Genomic DNA, 24,701 nt, shown 5'->3' with positions numbered 1-24,701 from the left:
AATATTTACATTCTAGTGGAAGACTTAGGTTTCCTAATCTTAGGTGGGCATAAAGGCAGACTTCAGAAGTAAGAGTTCATAGCCTTATAATGCACTCTATTTGTGCAGTTGACATATAGTGGAATATTTTTTTTAATGATCCTGTCAGGAAACACTGTTTATTGTATATGCATGTCTAAGTATCTGAAATTTTCCTTCAATCTGGATCCAGTTATGGAAATGTTTTCTTCTGATAGCGTTTTGTTTGATTAGTGATAGAAGAAGAATGCAGAATTCAATTCTAGAAGAGATCATGCCCAGGCAAGAAGCCTTTGGAGGTACTGGACAATTTATAAGCAGAAAAACATAATCTATTTGTTTCCATTCTCAGTAACCATAAAAACAAAACAGCCACAAAAACAGACTAGGCTGTCCTAGTCATTTAATGATTGAATTTTGTTAAAGCTGTTGGCTCAATTCTTTTTTGTAGATGAATCAAAATAAATTAAAGAAAGCATTAATACAATTTATTATGATCTTTTTGATGAATTAAAGCTTTCTTATGTACTGGTGATGCCAAAGCACAATTTTAAAGTACAGTTAGTCAAATTTGGTGAATTCTTAAGGAAATGTGTTAATTTCACAGAAATTCTAAAGTATCAGCATAAAAAGGTAGTCAAATATCAAAGAGAAAAGAATTAATTACATGCATACAGATACATATCTGATTAAAAAATTTGTTACTTATAGATACTAGGTTAATTAATAAGATGTTCTACAGGAATCAAAGAAGTAAGTGTTAAACATTTTAACTGGTTAGTTCTGATAACCACCTAGCTTTGCAAAATCATTGGCATGTCAGATGCTAAAGGGGATGAGAAAGAGTTTATAATTATACTTACAAGGATCATCTATCTTTCTAAATAAATGAGCTGCTCATAGATGAACTGATGGTAACTAAATAAATCAATAATAAAATGATCAGCATGAACATCCTGTATCGTGTTAGAAACAATTTTCCCTTCTTTCAGTTAATTCTCATAAAAATATACAAGGCTATTATAGAGCAACAAATTTATCATCAGCATCTAAATCAATTTTTTTTTTTTTTTGAGACAGTCTTGCTCTGTCACACAGGCTGGAGTGCAGTAGCCTGATCCTGGATTACAGAATCCTCTGCTTCCAGGTTCAAGCGGTTCTCTTGCCTCAGCCTTCTGAGTAGCTGGGATTACAGATGCACACCACCATGCCCAGCTAATTTTTTAATTTTTAGTAGAGATGGGGTTTCATCATGTTGGTCAGGCTGGTCTCCAACTCCTGACCTCATGATCTACCAGCCTTGGCCTTCTAAAGTGCTGGGATTACAGGCGTGAGACACCGTGCCTGGCCACATCTAAATCAGTTTGAACTTTTTGTCCTGATCATAATACTGAACTTTGTCATTGTGTGACAGGTCCAATTCAGGCGTGTTCAGTGAAGAAAAGAGCGTATACTTCAATGGAACTCATTTTATATTAACATGGCTTGAAGGTACATTTTTAAAAGTTCCTAAAATTATTTTCACTTTAAATATTTGTTTCTCTTATTTAAATACTATTTTCTCTGATGCTCAAAAATAAAACGTTAATTTTTAATGCCACAAGTTTAAAAAACACTTTGAAGTTAAAAGTATAAATATGCATTATTTACTTTGCTATTAACTTATTAACACAGCATTTACCTTTTTATTACAAATTCAATAATTTGTTATACCACTAAGCTACATGGAGCATTAGGTACTGTGTAAAACCAAGATCTTGTTGCTATTGTTCTTAAGAACAAGTGTGTCCACACCCAAAAAACCAGTGAGTTCTGTGCAAATTAAAAGAGATTTTTTTTAAATGAGTAGTAAATTAAGTCCAATTATGAGCAACAGAGTCTCAAAGCGTCCTAGATTAACATCATCAGGATTTCCCATGTTGAATTAAGCATGTGGTTTGGTCAGCAAAGATATTCTCTTTCTATATCTTGATAATATCTACTATAAATACCTTAAGTATTCCATTAGCATTAACCCAGTGATTAATGCATATGTCATGGACTCAGGTTCTAATCATGGATAATAACTGCCTACCAGTATTTCCACAACTGTTCATCTCCCAACTCTTTTACCCTGACTGACAAAGAAATGCCTACTAAAGTCTAAGAGTTCATGTAGTTACAGGAAACCAGATGCATTATTTATAAGGATGCAGAGGCTAGAAAGTTCGGCTGTGTCTCTTACCCCAGCAGCAGCAGGCTCTAAGATATCGGCAATAGGACCATTGCCAGTACATTAGAAGATGAGATAGAAGGGATCCCTGCCAAATAAAATAGCTAAGTAATAACAAATGTTAAAAAAGGAGAACCCTGGGGGTTGGAAGGAGTGGAGATCACTGTTGAAGCACAATTCAGAAGATCACCAAGCTTTTGCAGTCAATACAGAAAGAAGAATTGTGATCCCAATTAATTCTTTGTATCTTTCTTGAGTCCTTGCTTTTTAATTACAGTTATATACACTTTTTTAAAAAATGTGACTATAGTATCTATACATAAATGAGAAATTATAACTGGTATAAAGGAGGTAAAGTGCACAGTATGAGATTTCAAGTTCAGGTATAATTAACTGTGTGTTCATATGGCCCACTGTTTAGAAATCCATACTACTGTTTTAGTGATTCAGGAAAAATCAGTATTTTTCTCCTTTGATTTCAGAAAAAAAGAAACCCAGACACGAAAAGCCATAGTGTCTTATTCTTCATGTGTTCCAAGTGATATATTGCTACAGACAGATATCTGTTGTGGCTTTAAGTAGATTTTGAGATAGTGCCATTCAAGTTTCATTTTCTGTTTAATCACCGTCAGTCACTTGGAATTTACACCACAGCACAACAAGAAGCTACATGCTTTAAATGTTAACAACAGCAGGGGATGAAAATGCCATCTTGCCTGAAAAAAAAAAAAAAAAACCTAATATCTGACAAAATAAGTCAATTGAAACACAGAAAAAAGAAAACTTACCATAGGGATTGTTAGAACAAATAACCTTCCATATCAATCTGAAACTTAAACAAAAAGCTATGGTTGTATTCTGCTTCTCAAAATGGATCTAAATGTTACCATCAACTTCAAACATGAAGGAGCCGAAGCTACATGCCATATGTTGTGTTGATTCTTTTCTTTGAATAACCTAAGCATTTCAGATGTTGAATGCATACACCTTTTATCTACAATACCATTTTCATCATTGTCTCCCCATTCCAAATGTGTACTCGCTGGGCAGCAGACAGGATGAGGTTCGTGGCAACCTTTTTAAATTATCCAAGTACCAAATGAATATAATTTGGTATCTAAAATTGTTCTCCTTTTAATGGTTTTATCATAGTAAATGGGTGTGTCTATTCTGTATCGTGCTTAGAAAACTGGATTCACAGATCAGATTTGGTCATCTCATTAGGGGAAAGGGACCATTTCTGAAAGTAGCTGCAATGATCATTTGCCCTTTAGCCTAGTATGACAGAGGTCACAAGAAGAGCTCTCTGAGTTCAAGAAGTGTTCTTCTGAGCCTTCAACCTCTACTATCTGTGGGTGAAAAGAACACAGGATGAACAGTCAGAAAGACTGGGGTTGAATCCTGCTTCTACCACTACTTGACAAACATTGAATTGTCTTGAGTATTAGTCTCTCCATCTATATAATGGGACTAACAATATCCATTCTCAGAGGGGAGCATCTCACACATAGTAGATGCTCATTAAAATACATTATTGTTGCCTATTATTACTATTAAGAATAAGCAAGGGAAAATAATCCACTTTATTGATACTATTATGGCAATTCTCCTGTTCCCAAGCAAGTGCCTCTTCAGCACTACAAAGAGGAACAGCGACCAGTTAATAAGTAGATTCTGGAATAATTTGCAATAATCCTATCAAAGGAGAAACAGAATTTTATAAATCTCCATGAAAACACGTATTTATGATAAAATAAGAAATCTTCCAGATGTAAAAAGCAGATATAAATTTAAAATACATATATATAGAATGTGAATGCTTCTCAAAATATTACAAGTTCTCTAATAAATATTATTTAAGCCACTGTTAGCTTATTAAAACTTTGTTTTTAAAATATTTAAATATGTGTCCATGATTTAAGGGGAAGGTGGTTTTCTTTTCATTGTATATGTGTATAACTTTAAAAAATGATAATCCAACAAAAAATTTATTAAATCACTGATAACGTTGACATCCATTTAATAAATACTTCCTGGGAAATGGCATAGTGATAAGTTATGGGAATATAAATACAAAGCAATCAAAATTCTTCCCTTTAGTATTTTATATTCTGGTAGGGGAACTGATATGCACACCACTGTGGATAAGAAGTGGCAAGGCTGTGGTCCAAGAAAGAGCTGGGGACCACCTCGAGTGAGCTTCTAGGGACTAGAAGACAGTCTAACATCTAACTACAAAATAATAAAGGGTCTGCTTTTACTCCGTGATTGGACAAAGAATATTTTTAAAAAATAATTTTGGACCATTATTTTAATAAAATATACCCAGGTCTGCACTTCAAATAAAAAGGAAGGAGAAGAAGTTATGACATTTTGAAAATTGAGACTACAGCCAACTCTATTCTTCATAAAGAACTTCTCCACCAGAAGCTTTTATTAGACTCATTCCTCGGTGTACTATTTACCCAAAAGACCACAGCCAACATTCTAGAAACCTCAAAAAATAAGCAGAGGCTAGGTGCAGTGGCTCACACCTGTTATCCCAGCACTTTGGGAAGCCAAGGCAGGTGGATCACTTGAGATCAGGAGTTTGAGACTAGCCTGGCCAATATGGTAAAACCCTGTCTTTATCATTGATATAAAATATTAGCTAGGTGTGGTGGCGCATGCCTGTAATCCCAGCTACTTGGGAGGCTGAAGCAGAAGAATCATCGCAAGAACCGGGGAGGCAGAGTTTACAATGAGCCTAGTTAGTGCCACTGTACTCCAGCCTGGTGACAAAGCATGATTCCATCTCAAAAAAAAAAAAAAAAAAAAGGCAGAAAGTTTTATTGTAGTTGTTTCTGTGTGTACATATGTAGCGCATGTTAACTTCCATTTTTCTTTATTTTTTCACTAAGCTGAATGAATTTAAATATCAATCCTCTTCCCCTGCATTGTAAAATCATTTTTAAATGTTTTAATAAGCCTCTTACGTATCTTTGAGTTATCTATTTTCCTCCTAAACTTTATCTTGCTTTCACATACAATCTCATTTGCACACATAAGGTACTTCTCCCACCTCCATAATCTATTATCTTAAAACACAGCCAGGGACCCTTTGTATGGTTTATTTTCTCACAGATAACTTGGGGAAACTCTGAACAAAGATGCATTTATGCTCTGGAACATTAGGGAGGTGAAATTAAGACGCTCTATGAAAACAACAGAGGAAAAAGTACATGTGGATTAAGTAAAAGAAGTATACAAAATTTGTGAAAAATCTGTTATGGCCACTTTAATAATTTTCTCTCAGATATATGTAAGGCTATGTCTCTTCATATCACATTTCATCATAAAAAATATCCTGTTTGACAAGGCAGGTTCCTCCTGGTATATTTCATCAGAGCTGGGACATATTAGATTTTACAGCTTAAAGAAATGCAGCAACTTCCTTTTCATAGCTTTTAGGCTGAGACTTGTACAAAAAAAAATCTGTTCTCAAAGCTACATTATTTATGAAAGACATGGATTTTCATAGGCTGATTCAATATGTAGATTTCTAGGTTCAAATGTAGGACAATATTTGTGTAGAACATTAAAAAGTAACATTTTAAATACTTTGTCATGCAGAATTTTATTTTTTAATATATCTTAATTCCCATTTATAATTGAAATCTTTATCAAATGACACAGAAATTTCTTGTCAGTTAGTCACTGCTCTTAATAAATGAATTTTAAGAAAATTGGGGGTGGAATTATCATAAAGGTAAAATTTTGGTTTTATAGTTTTAACAGATTAATTTCCTTTACTGGATTTCTTGATTATAACTCAGCATCCTTTTTTAAATTTACCACTTTTCCCTTCTTTGGATCAATTCAAGTCTTTAAAAAATAAAAATTAAAAAACAAAACAAGTCTTACTTAAGAACATAACAAGTTCAGGAAATTGCAAGCTGGGTGTGGTGGCTCATGTCTATAATCCTAGCACTTTAAGGCTGAGGTGGGAGCATTACTTGAGCCCAGAAGTTTGAAACCAGCCTGGGCAACATAGGAAGACCCTGTCTCTATTTTAAAAAAAATAAAATTGCAACCCTTCATATACATACATTTCCAGATGGCCTAAACAAAACTATCTCCTCAGATACGTAACATAGTCTTTGTAAATCCATCTCCGTATCAAGGATAAGTGTCTGCTCATCAACAGTGATGCAACTTACCATACTATAAATATGCTTTTCTAAAAAGTTTCTAGCTATTTCTAAAAAATTCCCCAACTACTCTCAAAACCCTATTTAGTATATGTTAATTTCCAGAACCTCTTAATCTCCACTAATCTTTTATTCTTGATGGTAAATTATAGAATGTCATCATCTTTTAAAATGAGATGCATTTCAGGATTCTGATTTCTTAGTAAAAATATGAAGTAGAAACAACAATTCACTATTTTAGAAGACAATAACAGTAAAATAATAGTATTTTTTCTTTCTTTTTTTGAGACATAGTCTTGCTCTGTCGCCCAAGCTAGAGTGCAGTGGTGTGATCTTGGCTGACTGCAACCTCCCCCTCCTGGGTTCAAGCAATTCTCCTGCCTTAGCCTCCTGAGTAGCTGGGATTACAGGTGAGTGCCTTCATGCCTGAATAATTTTTGTATTTTTAGTAGAGACGGGCTTTTACTATGTTGTCCAGGTTGGTCTGGAACTCCTGACCTCAAGTGATCCACCCGCCTCGGCCTCCCAAAGTGCTGGGATTATAGGTGTGAGCCACCGCGCTAGGCCAATATTTTTTTTTAAATCACATAACTACAAATGACTTTTCTATCTTAAGGAATATTACAAAAAATAAAAACATGATTTGAAAGTCTCCCTCTTGCCATATTCTACTTTCCATTATGATTATGTGTCATTATGCACAATTAATCACAATTAACCTCTTTACTTCACTGTGAACTCCTTCAGCCCAAGGACTATCTCCTAGTCATCTCCCCCAACCATCACTTCTCCCACCTCCCAAGAAACATGCATACACAGTTTCTAGCCTCATACTGAACTGTAGTAGGACCTGGTTATTAACGATTCATTTTTATTAAAGAGAGGGAAAGTGTTCAGTGATCTGAGAATCAAAGAGCAAAATCAGGGCCATCCATTTTTAATTCACCTACGTTCACCACTCACTTGCTATTTGACCTTTAGTGTCACTCAGCCTATCCCTGTCTACATTTTACTTTCCTTACCACTGAAATAATGAGAACAGTCCAAAAATTTCTTTAAAAATTTAAAGAAAAGACTGATTAAATTTGTGATAATTACAAATAAAAATTCCTGCAACATTTTACAAATCCAGGCATTTTCTGTCTAATTCTGACATTTCTTAAAAAGCTCTTTAAAAGTTTGCTATTCACTCAAAAGGTAGTGTTAGAATACCTCAACAAAGAACAAACAAATAGCCCATAGTCGATGCACAAATTCAACCTCAACACCAAACCTGAAATCAGAGATAGTTATGGGCTTGAATGAAGATGAGTCCAGCTCTAGGCTATAACCCACAGTGGCCCAATTAATCGGTTTTTGAGAGTTTGCTGACCTTTGGTAGACTCAGAGATAAAATGAAAAGTGCCATTCTGGCATACTTCTGATGATTAGCTGAACTATGTATACACAGCATCTTTATTAAAGAAATGAATTAAGTATTCACACCTTGTATGGGAGATGCATTGTAACAAGAACATGACAGAGAAAAGAGGAAGATGCCCACAGATGAACTACTAGAGTTGTTATTTTGTTTAGTTTAGATGGTGACGCCAATGAGTCTGATAAAACCTCAATCAGTATTATCTCACACTTGAACAAGACCTGGTGAGCTTTCTAGATAATATTAAATGGAATGGGCTAAGCATGCTCTTTTTCTTTCCAGATTGAAACACAAAAACAATTCAAACCCTAATCAACACACAATTACTCTGGTAAAAGAAACTTGTAATTTTTCAAAATCTCCTTAATCATAGATTTATTTAAATGATCCTTATCAAGTACTCTGACATTTGACATCAAAGTTAGAGCACTTTACAGAATTCAAAATGCTTCCCTCTCATTCTAATTTCAAAACTGTAACTCATTTCTCTGCGTTTTTCTGCTTTTCCTCAAAAGGCAGGATTTCCTAGGTTAAAAAAGAGAGTACTGTTAAGAATAATTATAATGGCTCATAGGTACTAATGAGTCGTTTAAAAAATGAAATTGCAATTGTCTTCCGTTTCCCAGCTTGTTATTTTCTTCAGATTGCACATCCTGCTTAGTTTTGTCTGCCCAAACACAATTTTCAAAGCACCTATTTTTAATTTTCCTTTAAAATTCTCTGTTACAAATATCTATTTTCTGATTTTTCTAAGATTGTTTGCTCATCAGTTATCAATGATTGTGTTGTTTTCCTGTCTAGCTCACTTTTCCCTTCTTTTGCTATAGAACTCTCCTCTCTGTAATAATCCTGCGCCACGTGGTTCCCATGGGGCTGAGCCCATCTGCCCTCACTAACCCCAACACACACAGCAGTGGATATATGTCCCAGCCCCCACTCAGCTGTAGTCATTAATCTTCCTGGATGCAATAGTTTAGGGTCAGACATGATGCAATCAGGGCCAATCAGATTCTTCCCTAAAATGTGCTGTTTGGACATGGAGTAGACTTTCTTTTTAGAACTACCAATTTGTTCTTGGAATTTGAACAAGTCACAGATTTCTGAATGTCAAGTCCCACATCCATAGGATGAAATCTAAGCCACTGAGTTATAGAAACAAATGACTCAAAATAAGAAAATATGCCTTAGAAAATGTAAAATATGATACAGATATCAATGATTTATACATATGTATATCACACACACACACATGCACACATGTATTTTATGGTCCAAAATAATAATTCTGTAAAGTGTTAATTTCAACCAAATACAAAAGGCAAAGCTCAAACAAAACTTTAGGTTCTCTTCTCCAGTGGTGGAATGCAACGGCACACAGGGAGAGATAGCATGGGGAGAAATGCCAGATATAGGTGAAGGGGAGGAAGGCAGCAAATCACACTGCCACATGTGTACTACTTGGTTGTACTACATGTACAACTATCTTGCATGTTCTTCACATGTACCCCCAAATCTAAAATGCAATAAAATAAATAAATAAAAAGGGGAAAAGCAGAAGTAGAGAAATATATCATACTTGCAAGCAGTATTGTTAAAAAAAAGGAAAGAAAAGTAAGATATATTTATGTACAGAATAAATGAACTGATCATGAAGGCAGTAACTTGCCTGCACATACGAATGGCTATAACATACAAGCCCCGACTCTTGCACCAAGTCACTCTAGAATCCTAAAGTCTGTAACAAACTTTCCAGGCAACCAGAAAGATGAGGTAATACCAGTTGGGCAATTTTCTTTGTGAATTATTATTTTATTGCTATATGATGCATGATAATTTGTTTGTCATTCTCCACAGTGGGCAGAGCCACCAACCCGTGGATAATGCCATGTTTATAAAAATCTGAAAACACAATTTGCATTCAATTAAAAGTTGCTCTCCAACAGTGGCAGGAGAGGTACACATGTTACGACCAATAAAGACCTGAAATTGAAATGGCATTTTTCCAGCTGAGAATCATTTAGCTAAGCTCCCAGATGTTTTCTCTACCATAAAAGCAGGTAAGTCAGTTACAACGGAGGGTGGAATGTAAGAATCATGGGTCTAAATTTCACCATGGACCACCCAGATCTGGTCCAATCTAATCAATACACATCAGTGTGCGATTCCCAGGGGAAACTGTTCTACCTCATTACGACAGAAATGTCTCTGCAAAGACATTCTTTTCCTTCAGCTAGCTTTTTTAGGTGCCAACTCAAAAACTGGATTGTTCATTTCATTCAGAGATTTCAAAGGAGACTTCCTGGATAAATTCCTTTAAAATGCAGCCTTAGCTGAGAATATATAATATTTTGAAAAGACATAGTGATTTCCTGGCAAAGAACTGTCAGCATCATCATTTAGGCTGAAAATAATAAACTCGTTTCCTTCTTCAACAATAAGGGCACTTTCCAACGTTGTTGAACTGAAATGCAAACACTCCCTGACTTTCATTCTCCTTTTAGAGACATGCCACTTTCACACACACTTGCTCTTTTCCATACATAAAGGGACCACCTTAAAGCAAAGTTGTTCTACATGATTTACACACCAGACTTCTCAATATATGTTTAAAATAAATAGGGCTGTTCAGACATAGAAACTCAATCTTGGGGCCAGTCATGATGGCTTATGCCTGCAATTCTAACACTTTGGTTGGCTGAGGTGGGTGGATCACTTGAGCACCGGAGTTCAATAGCAGATGGAGAAACTCTGTCTCTGCAAAAATTATCAAGAGGTATGGTGGCACACACGTGTAGTCCCAGCTACTAGGGAGGCTAAGGTAGGTGGATGGCTGGAGCCCAGGAGGTCAAGGCTGCAGTGAGCTATGATTGCACTACTGCATTCCAGCCTGGGTGACAGAAAGAAACCCTATCAAAGAAGAAGAAAGGGAAGTGGAAGGGGAGGAGGAAAGGGATGGGAAGGGGGAAGGGAAGGGAAAGGGGAAGGGAAGTGGGAAGGGAAGGAAAGGGGAAAGGGAAGGGAAGGGGAAAGGAAAGGGAAGGGAAGAGGAAAGGGAAAGGGAAGGGGGAAGGGAAGGAGAATGGGAAGGAAAGGGAAGGGGAAAGGAAAGGCAAGGGAAGGGAAGGGGAAAGGAAAGAGAAGGGGAAAGGGAAGGGAAGGGGAAAGGGAAGGGAAGGGGAAAGGGAAAAGAAGGGGAAAGGAAAGGGAAGGGAAGGGAAAAAGGAAGGGAAGGGGAAAGGAAAGGAAAGGAGAAAGGAAAAGAAAAGACGAGACAAGAAGAGTAGAAGGAAGGAGAGAAGAGAAACTGAGTCTCAGGGAAGTTACACATTTGTTTAAAATTATACGGTAATTAGCAGCACTGGTATTTGTTTATTTTATTATTTTTGAGACAGGGTCTCTGTTTCCCAGGCTGGACTGTAGTGGTGAGATCATGGCTTACTGAAACCTATTCTCCTAGGCTCAAATGAACAATTTGCTCAAGCAATCCTTCCACTCTGGCCTCCCAAAGTGCTGAGATTACAAGCATGAGCTACCTCGGTTGGCCTCAGCATTAGTATTTAGACTTAAGAGCAAGGGTCCACCCAGCATTTGTGCTCTTCCCATTTCATTCACCTGCCATGCTTTGATGTGTAGCAATGAAGATCATATGCGTGTAGCTGGCCCTAGACAATTCATTTACTTTAATCCACCACAGATACTCCCAACAGTCTTTGTACCAAAGGCTACTTTTCAATCCAGTCACAGAATCTCATTTCTTTCACTAGTAAGGGCTTTTTCTTTGGGGCAGCAAAATCTATGTGACATAGCAGGCCAGTGTGTTATCTGGGGTTGAACGCTACTGTGTGACTTTAGACAACATGTATCAGTTTCATCGTCCATCAGTACAGTGTAATAAGTTTTTATGAGAACCATGAGTCATCATTCATGTAAAACATCTAGCACAGCACTTGGCACACAGCAAGCCTTCAATAAATCTTTGCTATTATTCATATTTGAAACAGATATCACCACTTAAACTATTTCCAAGGGATTTATCTTTATTTTCTTCCCTATTACTATTTGTTAGATTTTCTATTTTGTTTCCCACATTTATGTATTAAACTGGAATAGATGGTGCTTAATTCAGCAAAGTGGTAGAACAATTATTTTTTTATGGTAGTCAACAGAATTGTCTGCAAAATGGGGTCACTAGCAGCTGGCACATCCAAAAGAAGTCATCAAGGCTTGTTCTAAACAATCAATAACCTTCTGCTGATTCTATAAAAGGAGCAACAAGACAGTCCTACAGACTGTTTTGTAAGGTTCAAATTCTTCTCCTAAAACTTGCCACTTATGTGTAATAGAAAACTCATTTACAGATGCCTCGCTTACAAAAAAAAAAAACAAAAGAAAATAAAGAAAATTTTTATCTCTATTAGGAGATTAGTATAAAGAACATAAAAAATTAGAATTAACAACTGTAATCTGGGCAACACATTGAGACCTCTTCTCTAGAAAAAATAAAGAAATTATCAAGGCCTTGTGGCACCGCTGAAGTCTCAGCTACTTGGGAGGCTGAGGTGGGAGGATCACTTGAGCCCAGGAGTTTGAGGCTGTCATGAGTTACAGTTGAATCTCTGCACTCTGTTGAATGAACAATGGAAGTTTCCAATTAAAAAAAAAATGAGTAGTAAAAATTGTCTTACAAAGGGAAGGAGTAAGAACTTTGATGTTTCACCAATATTTAGAAGTGGTAGGAAAAACAAATAGAAAGGGGACAAAACTGATAATGCGCTTGTAAATGAAAAATCCCTTAAAAACATCCAGTCAAGAATGATTTCTTAATTGTTACAGTGATCTATAAAATATATTTATAGATCACCACTTAAACTATTTCCAAGGGGTTTATCTTTATTTTCTTTCCTATTACTATTTCTTAGATTTTCTATTTTGTTTTCTATGTTTATGTATTAAATTGGAATAGATGGTGCTTAATTCAGCAGTATATCTAAATATAATTTAGATATATTTAAATATATATATCTAAAATATATTTTAGATACAGTGATCTAAAATATATTTCTGATTAATATTTAGACATGAGAAAAATGCTTATAATACATTAAGTATGGGTAGGTGAGTAACTTTTATTTTCTTCTTTTTTTTTTTTTTAAATTTTTCTTTCTTAGTTTTGTTTGTTTTTATTTTAAGAGAGACAAGGTCTTGCTGTGTTGCCCAGGCTGGAGTGCAGAGATTCAACCTTAACTCATGACAGCCTCAAACTCCTGAGCTCAAGTGATCTCCCACCTCAGCCTCCCAAGTAGCTGAGACGTCAGGGGTGCCACCAGGCTTGGCTAATTTCTTTATTTTTTGTAGACATGAGATCTAAATGTGTTCCCCAGACTGGTCTCAAACTCTTGGCCTCAAGCTATCCTTTCACTTTGGTCTCTCAAAGTGCTGGGATTACAGGCATGAGCCACCATGCACTATCTTGTTTATCGATTTATTTTTTGTTATTTTTTTTTTCTAATCCAACATGACTTAAAGAGGAGAAAAGGGAACTTTGGGGGCTGTGAAGTCAGGTCCATCTCCTCTGCCTATATCTGTTTGCTCTGAAAGTCTCCTTTTTTTTTTTTTTTTTATACTGACCGCCCCAAATCACAGAGAACTGTTTAACACATAAAATGTTTGCTGAATCCATACTACTTCAGAGAGGCTTTTCAACATTTACTTTCAAAAACACCAACGTCATTAGTTCAAAGAATGTAGCCCGTAGAGGCATGGTCACATTAGAAAAGCAGAGTTCACTTTTCAAATGCAAGGATTTACTAGCATCTCCTTGCTGGCTAAAATAAAGTGAAAAGAAATCTATTCTTTGAGGCTTGAGGCTGATTATTTTTGACCAGGTGAACTTTTCTGAGGCCTTTGACTTTTTATATATTTTGCATTTTTAAGTCCAGCTTATTGTTATTGCTGACTCTTCAAGGTTCATCTTCAGCCTTTATAAATGGAGTTATTTGTACCTCACAGCTGTTCCTGGCAATGCAAGTCCTGCATGTGGCTTCCTTAAAATGCACCGTGTGCTTCATGCTATTTTCACTATTGTAACTAAGACTGGACCTAGCTCCTGCCACGATTGGTTCACATTTTCAAAGTGAAGAGCATATTTTCATGAGATTAAAAAATATAACAAACCTATCAATGTACCTACTGAATCTAACATTTCAAAAAATACACTAGGATTAGTTAAAAATGTGTATTGTAATTATAAACAAGTAAATGTTTATAAATAAAGTTAATATGAAGAAATATAATGAAAAAGCCAAAAGAGAGAGAGAGAAAAAAAAATATGGAACACCAAAAATTAAAAAAATAAATCAAAAGCAGCCTTGGTTTCACCCATGGTTTTTCTCTTTCTCTAACACCTCATATCCCATTGGTTAGGGAATCTTGCTGTCTATACTTTCAAACTATTACTGACTATTTTTTGCCACCTCTACTGCTACCAGCCTAGGCCAGGCCAACATACTCTCAGCAAAAGCCACCTAACTGGCATCCTGGATTCTACCCTTGCTCCCCGTGAGTCATCCTTCATCCAGGAGCCAGAGCAATTCTATTAAATACCAATGTCCTGACAATGACCTACAAGGCACTACATGCTCTGGCCCCAGGGTTTGTGGCCCTTATCTCCTATAATTCAGCCTTTTGTTCCTTCTACTCCAACCCCACAGGACTCCTTATGGTTCCCCTACAAGGCACGTGAGCCATGTTCTTGCCTAAGGCCTTTGCACAGGCTGTTCTCTGCCTAAATACAGTTTTCCCAGAAGTTTCATTGTTTCTTTCTTTTTCTTGAAACAGAATCTTACTCCGTCACCCAGGCTGGCGTGCAATGGCTCAATCACAGCTTCAACTTCCTAAGCTCAAGTAGCTTCAACTTCCTGAGCTCAAGTGATCCTCCCATCTCAGCCTCCCACGCAGGTGGGACTACAGGTGCATGCCACCATGTCCAGCTAATTTTTAAATTTTCTGTAGAGCCAAAGTCTTACTAGTATTGCCCACACTGGCCTCAAACTCTTGGGCTCAAGCAATCTTCCTGCCTTGGCCTTCCAAAATGCTGGAATTACAGGCACGAGCCACCATGCCCAGCCAGTTTCCCTAGATGTTTACAAAGCTAACTCTTCACTTCTTTTCACTTTTTGCTCAAATATCAACAATTTAACGAGACTTACCTTGATCAAGCGATTAAAAATCACAAGTCTCAACTCCCCTTATCCCTTCCCTTTCTCTACTGATTGTCATTCTTGGATTATGTAGCACCTTCTCATATATCATGTAACTAGTTTATTATATTATTGTTTACATTCTCCTAATAAAATTAAGTTCCACCAAAAAAAAAAAAATGTATTCATGAATCAATTCAACCATATTTACTGAGAACCTAAGAACCTCCCATGAGGTAGGTTGACTGACGTATGAAAACAGCACATTTTATATATCATGGTACACAAAGCTTCCTTTTTCAATTTTAAACCATTACCAAATATCAAAAACGAATTCTGCTGAGAGTTAGAGACCAATCAGATTTCATAGTTATTCCTCTCTCGGTGGTAATACAATGATAGAAATGTAAACTGAGATTCATTTCAGTTCTCCAAAGCTCTGGAAAACCAAAAGAAGTATTTCGTTTCCATTCCCAAACTGTTCAGATATGCTTAAAGACAGTATCTATGGCCCCATTGATGATAGCATGAAGGGTTCCAATTACAAGCTTTTCAATAACTTTATTCAATGAATCACACAGGAGAAAAACTATTTCCAGACAAAACACCAAAAAAGAAAAACCTAATATTTGCTTCTGTAGAATAAACAAACAAACAAAGAAGCAGCTCACTATGATTCCTTGGTGCTAGCTATATAAAACCATATAATTATACTAATATTTTTATAGGTAGGATTTAAAAACAAATAGCACAAATACCTAGTAGAAATGATCATTTTGGAGGATATGATAAGAGCCCTTGGAACATGCAGGAAACTCATTTAGCCCTTTCTAGCATTTCATTTCCCACTTGATCTCACTACGCCATTGCCATCAATCCAGTTGAATGATGCTTTATGTAGTTAAAATATAGCCAAAACACCATACTTTGCACAGTAAAAGATTTTTTTTTTTGACATGGACACTCACTCTGTCGCCCAGGCTGGCATGCAGTGGCATAATCTTGGCTCACTGCAACCTCTGCCTCCTGGGTTCAAACAATTCTCCTGCCTCAGTCTCCTGAGTATCTGGGACTACAGATGCATGCCACCATGCCTCGCTAATTTTTGTATTTTTAGTAGAGATGGGGTTTCACCATGTTGGCTGGTCTGGTCTCGAACTCCTGACCTTGTGATCCACCCACCTTGGCTTCCCAAAGTGCTGGGATTATAGGCGTGAACCACTACGCCCAGCCAATAAAATATATTTTTATATCATATAGTTACAGTTCTAGTACCACCAACCTGGAGGGAAAGGCTGCAACATCAAAAAGGATTTATTTAAACAGATTGACAAAACAACTTAAATTGCCAAAAGGACAGACTTTTCTTTTCTAGAGTTTTCCTACCCTGCTGATAGCAAAAGGAAATCATTTATTCAGCACACTCTCCAGATTGAAATAGAATCACTAGGAACATCTATTTATTGAAGAGCTTATCAAACTGAGAAATGCTTTAAATAAGGAGCTAAAATAAGGAAGAGAAAGACTGTAGTTATAAGTCTAATTTTCAAGATTTGATAAACTCCCTGTTGAGTACCAAAATTTAACACAATGATATTCTCAATTTATAAATATCAGAAACTCTTCATACTAGTCCTCGCTAATATCTTAAGTTCCCCCGACAGCACAAAACCCCAATCAATCTAACAGTTATAGAAATCCAAAGCACAAAGCCCATTTCACATTAAACAGATGAAAACTAATCTGAGATCTTGCCTAGGGACTTGCTTTCAAACATTTTCATAATTAGTTACTTGCTATCAAATTTGAATTAAGGGCATCTATATATAGTTTTCTTACTCCATCACGGCTGACTTTATATGAGAACGAAGGAGTTTTGGAACACAGGATCCAAACAGCTGGGTATCATGCCTCAGTTGCTGAAGGCATCCAGACAAGCTGAAAAGATACACAATGTGCTCTATTGCTTGCCAGGAATTAGGCCTCAGAACTTGTGCAATTATTTTTCAATATTCAAAGTCACCAGATTATCCTAAAATGAATACATATGTGGTATATCTCAATATTCTTACAAAACTGGGGGGACAGGACGTCTAGTTGTCCTTAAGCATATTGGAGGCCATTTCTACTCCGAACAGCAAATACTATCCTGTTGCCAAACTCAATATGCTGACCCTTAACAGGGGCAGAGGATAGACGTGAACATGATCTTCCAAAGCAGATAGTGTCATGGGTTAAAAACCAGTGAACAGAATATTTAAGTATACTTACATGAAGAAGTATTTGTTCCTTCTGTCGATACTGATATTCTAATGGGAGACTCTATAAAACATAAAAGTGGAATGAGGCTTTATTGAGTCATGCTTCTTGGACTATTAGAAATTTGCCAGCCTTGGGTATCACCTACTAAAAGAGTACTAGAACACAGTGAAACAGAGAAGCTGAAGCATTTATAAGTCAGAAGATATATGCAATACTCAAAGACCACAAAGGAATATTTCCATAGTCTAGACCCAAAGACTTTTAAAAGGGACGAAAATGGAGTCAATCCATCTATAAGAATATTCCACTCATCAAGCATTATCTGAACTTCCAAGAGAGACTACTCTAATGAGATCCACACTACAGGTGAGACAGAAAATTTCTTCTTTTAGGTGTGGTCTTGATTTTTAGAAAACATGAAACCAAAGAGAACAGCCCCCGGATTCCAAGAGAGTGAAAGCCAACTTTCATGCATGCCATATAAGTAAATAAATAAACAAGAGTGAGAGTATTTCCAGGCAACTTGGATCTGCATAAACATCCTGACCAAGAAGTGCTGAAAAGTCCATGCAGGGTCTACTAGAGCAATAGAGTAATTACATTAGGATCAAACAAACCATGCTAATTAAATAAATCATACAATAGTTGGGGACATCTAGCAGCAAGATTTTCTTAGGTAGCAAAGATAAAAGAAGAAAAACCAGTTAAGTACAGACAGAATGAAAAATTTGACTCATGCAGAAAAAAGTATGAGACAGATGGGGTTTCGTTAGTAAGAAATAAAGAAGTCTTAGTATCAAAGAAGGATTGAAAGTCAACAGCCAGAAAGTTATCAAGATTCAAGTCACCAAATTAAGAAATAATAGTTACAGTCAATCTATATCCCCAAGAAAAGTTCCATATAAATGTAAAAGCTTTTTATTTTTACCCCTGTGGCATTTACTGGAGTCAGATAATGAAGTCTCTATATTACAGAAATGTGTTAATGAAAGGTGAAGACATTCAGAATATTTGATTTTTTTCTTTTTTTCTCTCTCTTTCCCTCTTTTTCACTTCCTTCCTTCCTTCTCTCAGAAGAGTAACCACCTCTTAGATTCCAGGATCATCCCATTCCATAACACATATACACTAAATCTTAGTAATGACACATGAATATGCCCTAAATATAGCTAAAGTAGTCTAGGATACAGAGATGTTTAGCTTTTATGGTTTTAAACAATGGCTTTGAAGGGAAGAGGAAACCAATGGAGGTAAGATGGAAAAAGACATGTTGATTATAGGTCATCCTACAGTTTCAACAAGGTATTAGCCATAATGAAAAACTCAATGAAGCCAAAATATTAAATGTGGAGTAGTAAAAAGAATACTGAACTTGAAGTACCTTCTCTTCTACTTCCTGAAAAATATGACTTAACATTTCTAATGCTTCAGTTTTCTCATCTGTAAAATGAGGAAAAATGATGTCTTGTTTCACAAGTATATTGTGATTATCAAAGGAGACTTAAGAATTTTTGTCAAAGAAAAAGCAGTAGCAAAACCAAGTTATCATTAATCTCTGAGATGAATTTCCAATCTGGGGTCTTCAAAAATTTTCTTCCAAATAAAGATTAATTTTAAATGTTCTAAGGTTCTATTAATTATAGAATTACAAAGAAGTTTAAAAAATGAAATCCATAGAGGATTAAATTCATAGCTTGTGGTGAAATCAATGAATTATGGTTATATGTGCACCGCTAGAGCTGGGTTCTAAGTTGCCAATATCTGCCCAGACTATACGTACTATCAGCAAATATTACAGGCAACAGAGAAAACACAAAAGCAAAAGACAATGGCATTTTTAAATGTCAGGCTGTAAGTCTTTTCTTGCTGTTGTTGTTAAGTTTAGCAATCCACAACTGATCATTAGAAACCCAAGGTCACAGATTAGATGCTGATAAATTATCTATGAATACACTCTGAGGGGTGAAAGGGTAGAAGGCAGCTAACAGAAGCACCTAGAAAGATATAAAACACTGAGCTCGTAATTCAGATATCTCCTTTACTTGCTTAATATCATTAAGTTGCATCTAGATGTAGATTTCTTTCACTCGTGTGTTTCTCAGGCCTAAGTTTGAAGACACAGCAAGACCCATCCTCCCTTAAGTAAAATCCAAAAAGGCAGAACAAGGTTGAGAAAAATACTGAAGCAGAAAACAAGAGCAGATGAGGTTTGGAGGCAGAAGGGGTTCTGATTAGTAGAAGGAGCAGCCAGCAGTTTGTCATTCTGGTTAGTAAAACTTGCCAGGCTTATTTTCCTTACCTGAAGACACATATGCTTCTTCAGTTGAGGCTGGCATGCCAGTGATGATCTCTGAAAAAAAAAGGTGATAGGACATTATGATATATAAGCAGGAGGCCAGGGCTTCTGAAAAGGTACCACAGGCTGCCTTTGATCTAAAAGTAAGTGTAAAGGAAGGAAATATTGCAAGGGAGTGAGGAAAGTCCAGGCTTCAACCATACAGAGAGTAAGAAATGCAAAGAGACCGTCCAAATTGATTGTTCTCCTTTCTTACACAAAGAGCATGAAATCAGCTGCGCTAGAAAATTAGGAAGCATTCACTGCCCCCGCTTGGGTCAGTGAGGAAGAATTAATGTCGAAGAGGCAGTAGGCTTCTCAGAAAGAAAAGTCAAAATAGGGGAACTAAGAAAGTGAAAGCTATCGGATCACCAAGCTGTAGCAAGAATTTTTAAGTTACAGATCTTTGAACAAGTACGTTTTCGTTAAAAAATAAAAGTAAGCCATGTTTCTAATTAGGATTGGTGAAACGCATCAAGTTCTGGCATGGAACTCCATTTGCAATTGCCAGTGAGAATGAAGACAGGTGCCTTATCATACGATAGCCATCAGCTACCCAGGAAGTAAGCATGCAGCTACCACCCCAAATAAATGAAGGATGAACCCAACCTGTACACTTCTGGATACATCATTATCATGAGGATTGTGATTGTCTTATTCAAACTTTGAACTGACATTCTTACTTCTTTATGGTGGAATACAGAGTAGTTACCTTGTCTAATTCCATATTCTGTTCTTCTGAAAAGGACTTCAGTCGGTCGGAATCTAACACTTTTAGCAAGGTACGGTTTTATGAAATTTGGAAAGAAGCAGCTATACGATGATGTAGATCACTGAAGTTTCACTGTGGCATAGTCTTGCCAAACAACTTAATGGTTGTTCATATTTCCTACCCAGGACAAAAGATAAGTTGAATCTGCCGTGATACTATCTACTATACACAATTAGAAGATCTAACTGAGAATCCTAAGCAGGTTATATATAATTGTATATTTATATTAATATTCTGTTAATCATGGAGTAGCAATGTTTATTACAAACATAATCATGTTTAAATACAGATATGAGAATTTAGTGTTTTCAAGATTGGACTAGTCTAGTAGGTAAGTAGATTTAAGTGGCAATTATTTCTTTAACCTGTGAGGCTTATCTAGGGATGAAAGATTTCGTGGAATTGAAAGGGAAACAAAGTCAAGTGAGACTCAGCAGCGATGTTTAAGAATAAGTACCAGGTTCGGTATTAATATATAAAGATTAGCAATATGCCTTTAGTAAGACCAAGTGTGTCTTTCTAGTGCAAATTAAGTGTGGATGATCCTCTCTAATCAGGATTAAGAGGGCAAACTATTCAAGGAGTAAGATTGGTTTCAAACCAAAGTTGCCTACATTGCCTCTTATATCCATTAAAAATGGAACTAAGTGAAAGGAATTACTATGTGAAGGTACATCATTTTCTCAGGGTTTTTTCAAGCATCAGGCAAGAAAGGATATTGTGAATTGGTTATATGAAGATACCTGTTTCTGAAGCAGCTGCAACAAGCTTTCTTTGATTTGGGCTGTAGAAAATGAAATTGTTCTTGTTTAAGAAAATGTAATCTGAGAGAAACTATATTAGAGATTCAAAGTGTGTGTCCTTCTCTAGGAATATTTAGAAGGGCCATGTTTCCAAAGAAAGGATCCACACTTAAGAGAGATGCATGCTTCCTTCTCTTGTCCTTCAAGATTCATCAATGACATTACAACCAGATAAAGTTGTAAACTCAACTAGAGCTGGGCAAAAGTCCCAGCCCCAACTCAGATCTCAAGACTCTTTTCAAATTTATTTTTGACAAACTAAGTAGCTGTCCACTGTGACCTTCCAAGAAAAAAAAAATCAGAGCTTTTCTATCTCCGGCAGAAAAGACCTCAGATTAGAGGAAAGGTTAACCATAACATTTCCTTTTTTAATTGAATGTTATATAAAAATACCAGAACAGGAGGTTACTACAAAGATGCATCTACACGGAGACAACTTAAAATAACCCCCTTCCTAAAATTAGGTATTTATCTTGGAGACCTTAAAATATCTTTAATGATTGTGGTTTCAAATACAAACTTTCTGAATTAATCTTAGAGGAAATACAAGCTCAGAAGTTAACATACATTTCTACACCAAAGGAGTCCTCATTTTAAAAAGAATCTTGCTAGTAAGAAAGTTAATCTTTTTAATTAAAATCACTCAGCAAGCATTTTTACGTATGCTATGGTTAGAATTTACAGATTTGGAAAACAACTTTTTGTTAAAAGTAAATTGAAAGTAATTTTATATTACACTTACAGACTTTTTAAAAAGCATTAAATCCTACAATCTTCTTGATGTTTAAGCAACATATTTTCCCATAGTAATTTGGTATATCAAATGTGTTAATTCATAAAGGACATTGCCCTCATTAGTGCAAATCAATGAGTTTTAGAATTATCAGAAACTGAACACAGCAGAGCAATTTATGCTGAGCAGGCAAGTAAACATAAGGAACATTAGCATATTTGTAATGTTCGAATTCTTTCTTAATTCTGGTCTCAGGAAAACTGGATCTGGTCTCAGGAAAAAGTTACATGGCATGAAAGATACCTTCTAGAAGGAAATTTTTCTAATTATTATGAATGCATGATGTTTGCAATTTCACCGTGATCATAATATACTAAATATAATTATGTAGCAGAATACACATGTTTACACTGTATACATATATAAAATGTGTCTGTGTGTATTTCAACATTCATTTATGTGACTTCTTTTTTCTCAATGTATAGGTCACCACTGTACATACAAAAATTTTAATCAAGTGATTTCCTTAAAAGATTTAAAAGTGGACACACTTTATTTATTGGCAGTCATGAAGATGCCTTGAGTACCTGAATTCTTCCTGTTCATAATGAATGCTTACTCTAAGGCAACTGAGAAATTCTGAAATTAATAAATGGTGTAGAGACAGGATGGATACCATACATTGAAAAGACAAGTCTAACCTATTGCTTTCATATTGTCCTCACTTATTTACCTTCCTGGGCATTCTACATAATACAATGTATATGTAGACTGTTATACAAGTTAAAAAACACATTTTACATGTTTTCTACGGTTGCCTACTAATATCGCGGCATTTCCAACATCACTGTCAACTTGGGAGAGGGGGTGAGGCTAAGCCTATCACCAGTATAAGTCCATTTTGAAAAGCAGCAATGGATCATCTAACCAAATTTTGTAAAAATAATATTTTTCTGCTCATCTCAAATGAAACAGCTATTTTATTGCTACAAGCCCAATTGCTCCTATGGGAACTTGAATCTCACTCAAATAATTTTTCTTCTGATTAAAAAAGAAAACTTAGAAGATATGATTGATTAGTTGTATATTCTCTTATATTAATCTTTTAAAAGAAAGCATTACTTACTTAATTTGGAAACCAGTAAAGTCTATTATTCTCTTCCCTACTCTAAAGCCCAGGAGCTTTCACAAGGCTTGTTAGCTAAGAATTAATTGCTAAGTCAAGGTTTCCTATATAAAGACTGAGCCAAATAAACCACAAATACAAATGAACATATAGTGTGTGGGGTGCGTAAACATAGTGTATGTGGCCTTTTCCACTGTCATATATGAATTCATGAAAGGAATTCACTCATAATTCATCACATAATTACTGCCTATGAGATCCTTTGTTATATGAAAACCCAACTGGACTTTGTTAGCTTTACATTGTCCCAGAAGTAATTAGCAGATTGCATACGTTGATATATGTCTACTATATGATAAATTACTTTCTCTAATTCTGAATAAAGTAGAAGTTGAAAGGCACTGGAAAAGACAGAAAACAAAATTCTAAAATGTGGGTTGGCAAAATGGTTGAGTGTATATATTATTTTCTAAGGGCTTGAAAATAGTACAAGTACGGCCATTCTTATACTCCAGGATATACTGTTTCAAGGGGAATTTCTTAATTTTTTCATCATTTTATTTATATTTAGTCACTAATCCAGGCAGATCTAAACAATGAGTTTCATTGCAGAAGGCTTATGATCTAAGGTAATTTTATTTCGATAATTATTATAGCTGTCTTAATGGGATTAAACATTGAACCAAACAGCAAGGTCATGTGGGGAGAAGGAAAACAGCCTCCTACAAATGTCTCCCCCAATCTCCCCATCTCTCTTAGAATCTTGCATCAAAATATATTCTAAACATCTTAGAGCAACAACAAAAAAGTAACTGTGTGAGAATTTAAGTAAATCACAAGGAATCCTTTGCATAGGAAAGAATGAGGATAATCAGATTGCAGCAACATACAAGGATCATTCATCAAGGAGACCTGTATAAAAGTTCTCAAACTATAGCCATGTACTTCTTGGAGATTTATAGAAAAGGTGAAAAAATGAAATTAATAAGGTGATATTTCATAGAAACTATAAATTAAAATCTCAAGGGGAGTTCCATGTAATATAATAGTTTGACAGCATATTCTTATTTTAAGAACTCTTTTTTTCCTAGAATCCCCAATGAAACAAGAAATTCTTGGCCAGGTGCCTTGCTTCATGCCTCAATCCCAGGACTTTGGGAGGCCAAAGTGGGCAGATCATTTAGGGTCAGGAGTTAGAGACCAGTGTGGTCAACATGGTGAAACTTTGTCTCTACAAAAAATACAAAAATTATCTGGGGTGTGGTGGTGGGCATCTATAATCTCAGCTACTCAAGAGGCTGAGGTAGGAGAACTGAATCGGAACCCAGGAGGTGGAGGTTTCAGTGAGCTGAGATCCTGCCATTGCACTCCCGCCTGGGTGACAGAGTGAAAGTCGGGAAAAAAAAAGAGAGAGAGAGAGGAAAAGAAAAGAAAAGGAAAGGAAGGGAAAGGAAAAGAAAAGAAAGAGAGGAAGAAGGAAGGAAGGGAGGGAGGGAGGGAAGAAATTCTTGAGAATTCTATCAGCCCAAGTCAATGGTAAATACCTATTTAGGAGGACATGGTCTAGTGGTGTGGCAATTTATAACCACAGTAGAGAGTGCCCTTTTTCTCTCTGTAAAAGTGTTTCAACC

At 36.0% G+C, this 24,701-nt stretch overlaps 1 protein-coding gene across 14 annotated transcripts in view; it reads right to left on the bottom strand.

Annotated features, from left to right (window-relative positions):
• NRG1 (neuregulin 1) overlaps positions 1–24,701 on the bottom strand; it is a 1,138,183-nt gene that overhangs the window by 137,146 nt on the left and 976,336 nt on the right. For 11 of the 14 annotated variants that reach the window (XM_078347469.1, XM_078347465.1, XM_078347468.1 and 8 more), the window contains exons 4-5: positions 19,601–19,651; positions 17,311–17,361 (exon numbers count right to left, since the gene is read on the bottom strand). The exons of the other annotated variants lie outside the window; for them this stretch is intronic. In XM_078347469.1, the coding sequence (XP_078203595.1) occupies positions 17,311–17,361; positions 19,601–19,651 (102 nt within the window). The remainder of the gene's footprint in view (positions 1–17,310; positions 17,362–19,600; positions 19,652–24,701) is intronic. 14 annotated transcript variants of the gene reach the window in all.

The sequence above is a fragment of the Callithrix jacchus genome, chromosome 13 (genome assembly GCF_049354715.1).
Source record: "Callithrix jacchus isolate 240 chromosome 13, calJac240_pri, whole genome shotgun sequence".
Classification (NCBI taxonomy): Eukaryota; Metazoa; Chordata; class Mammalia; order Primates; family Cebidae; genus Callithrix; species Callithrix jacchus.
This window is presented reverse-complemented; position numbering and strand designations above follow the sequence as displayed.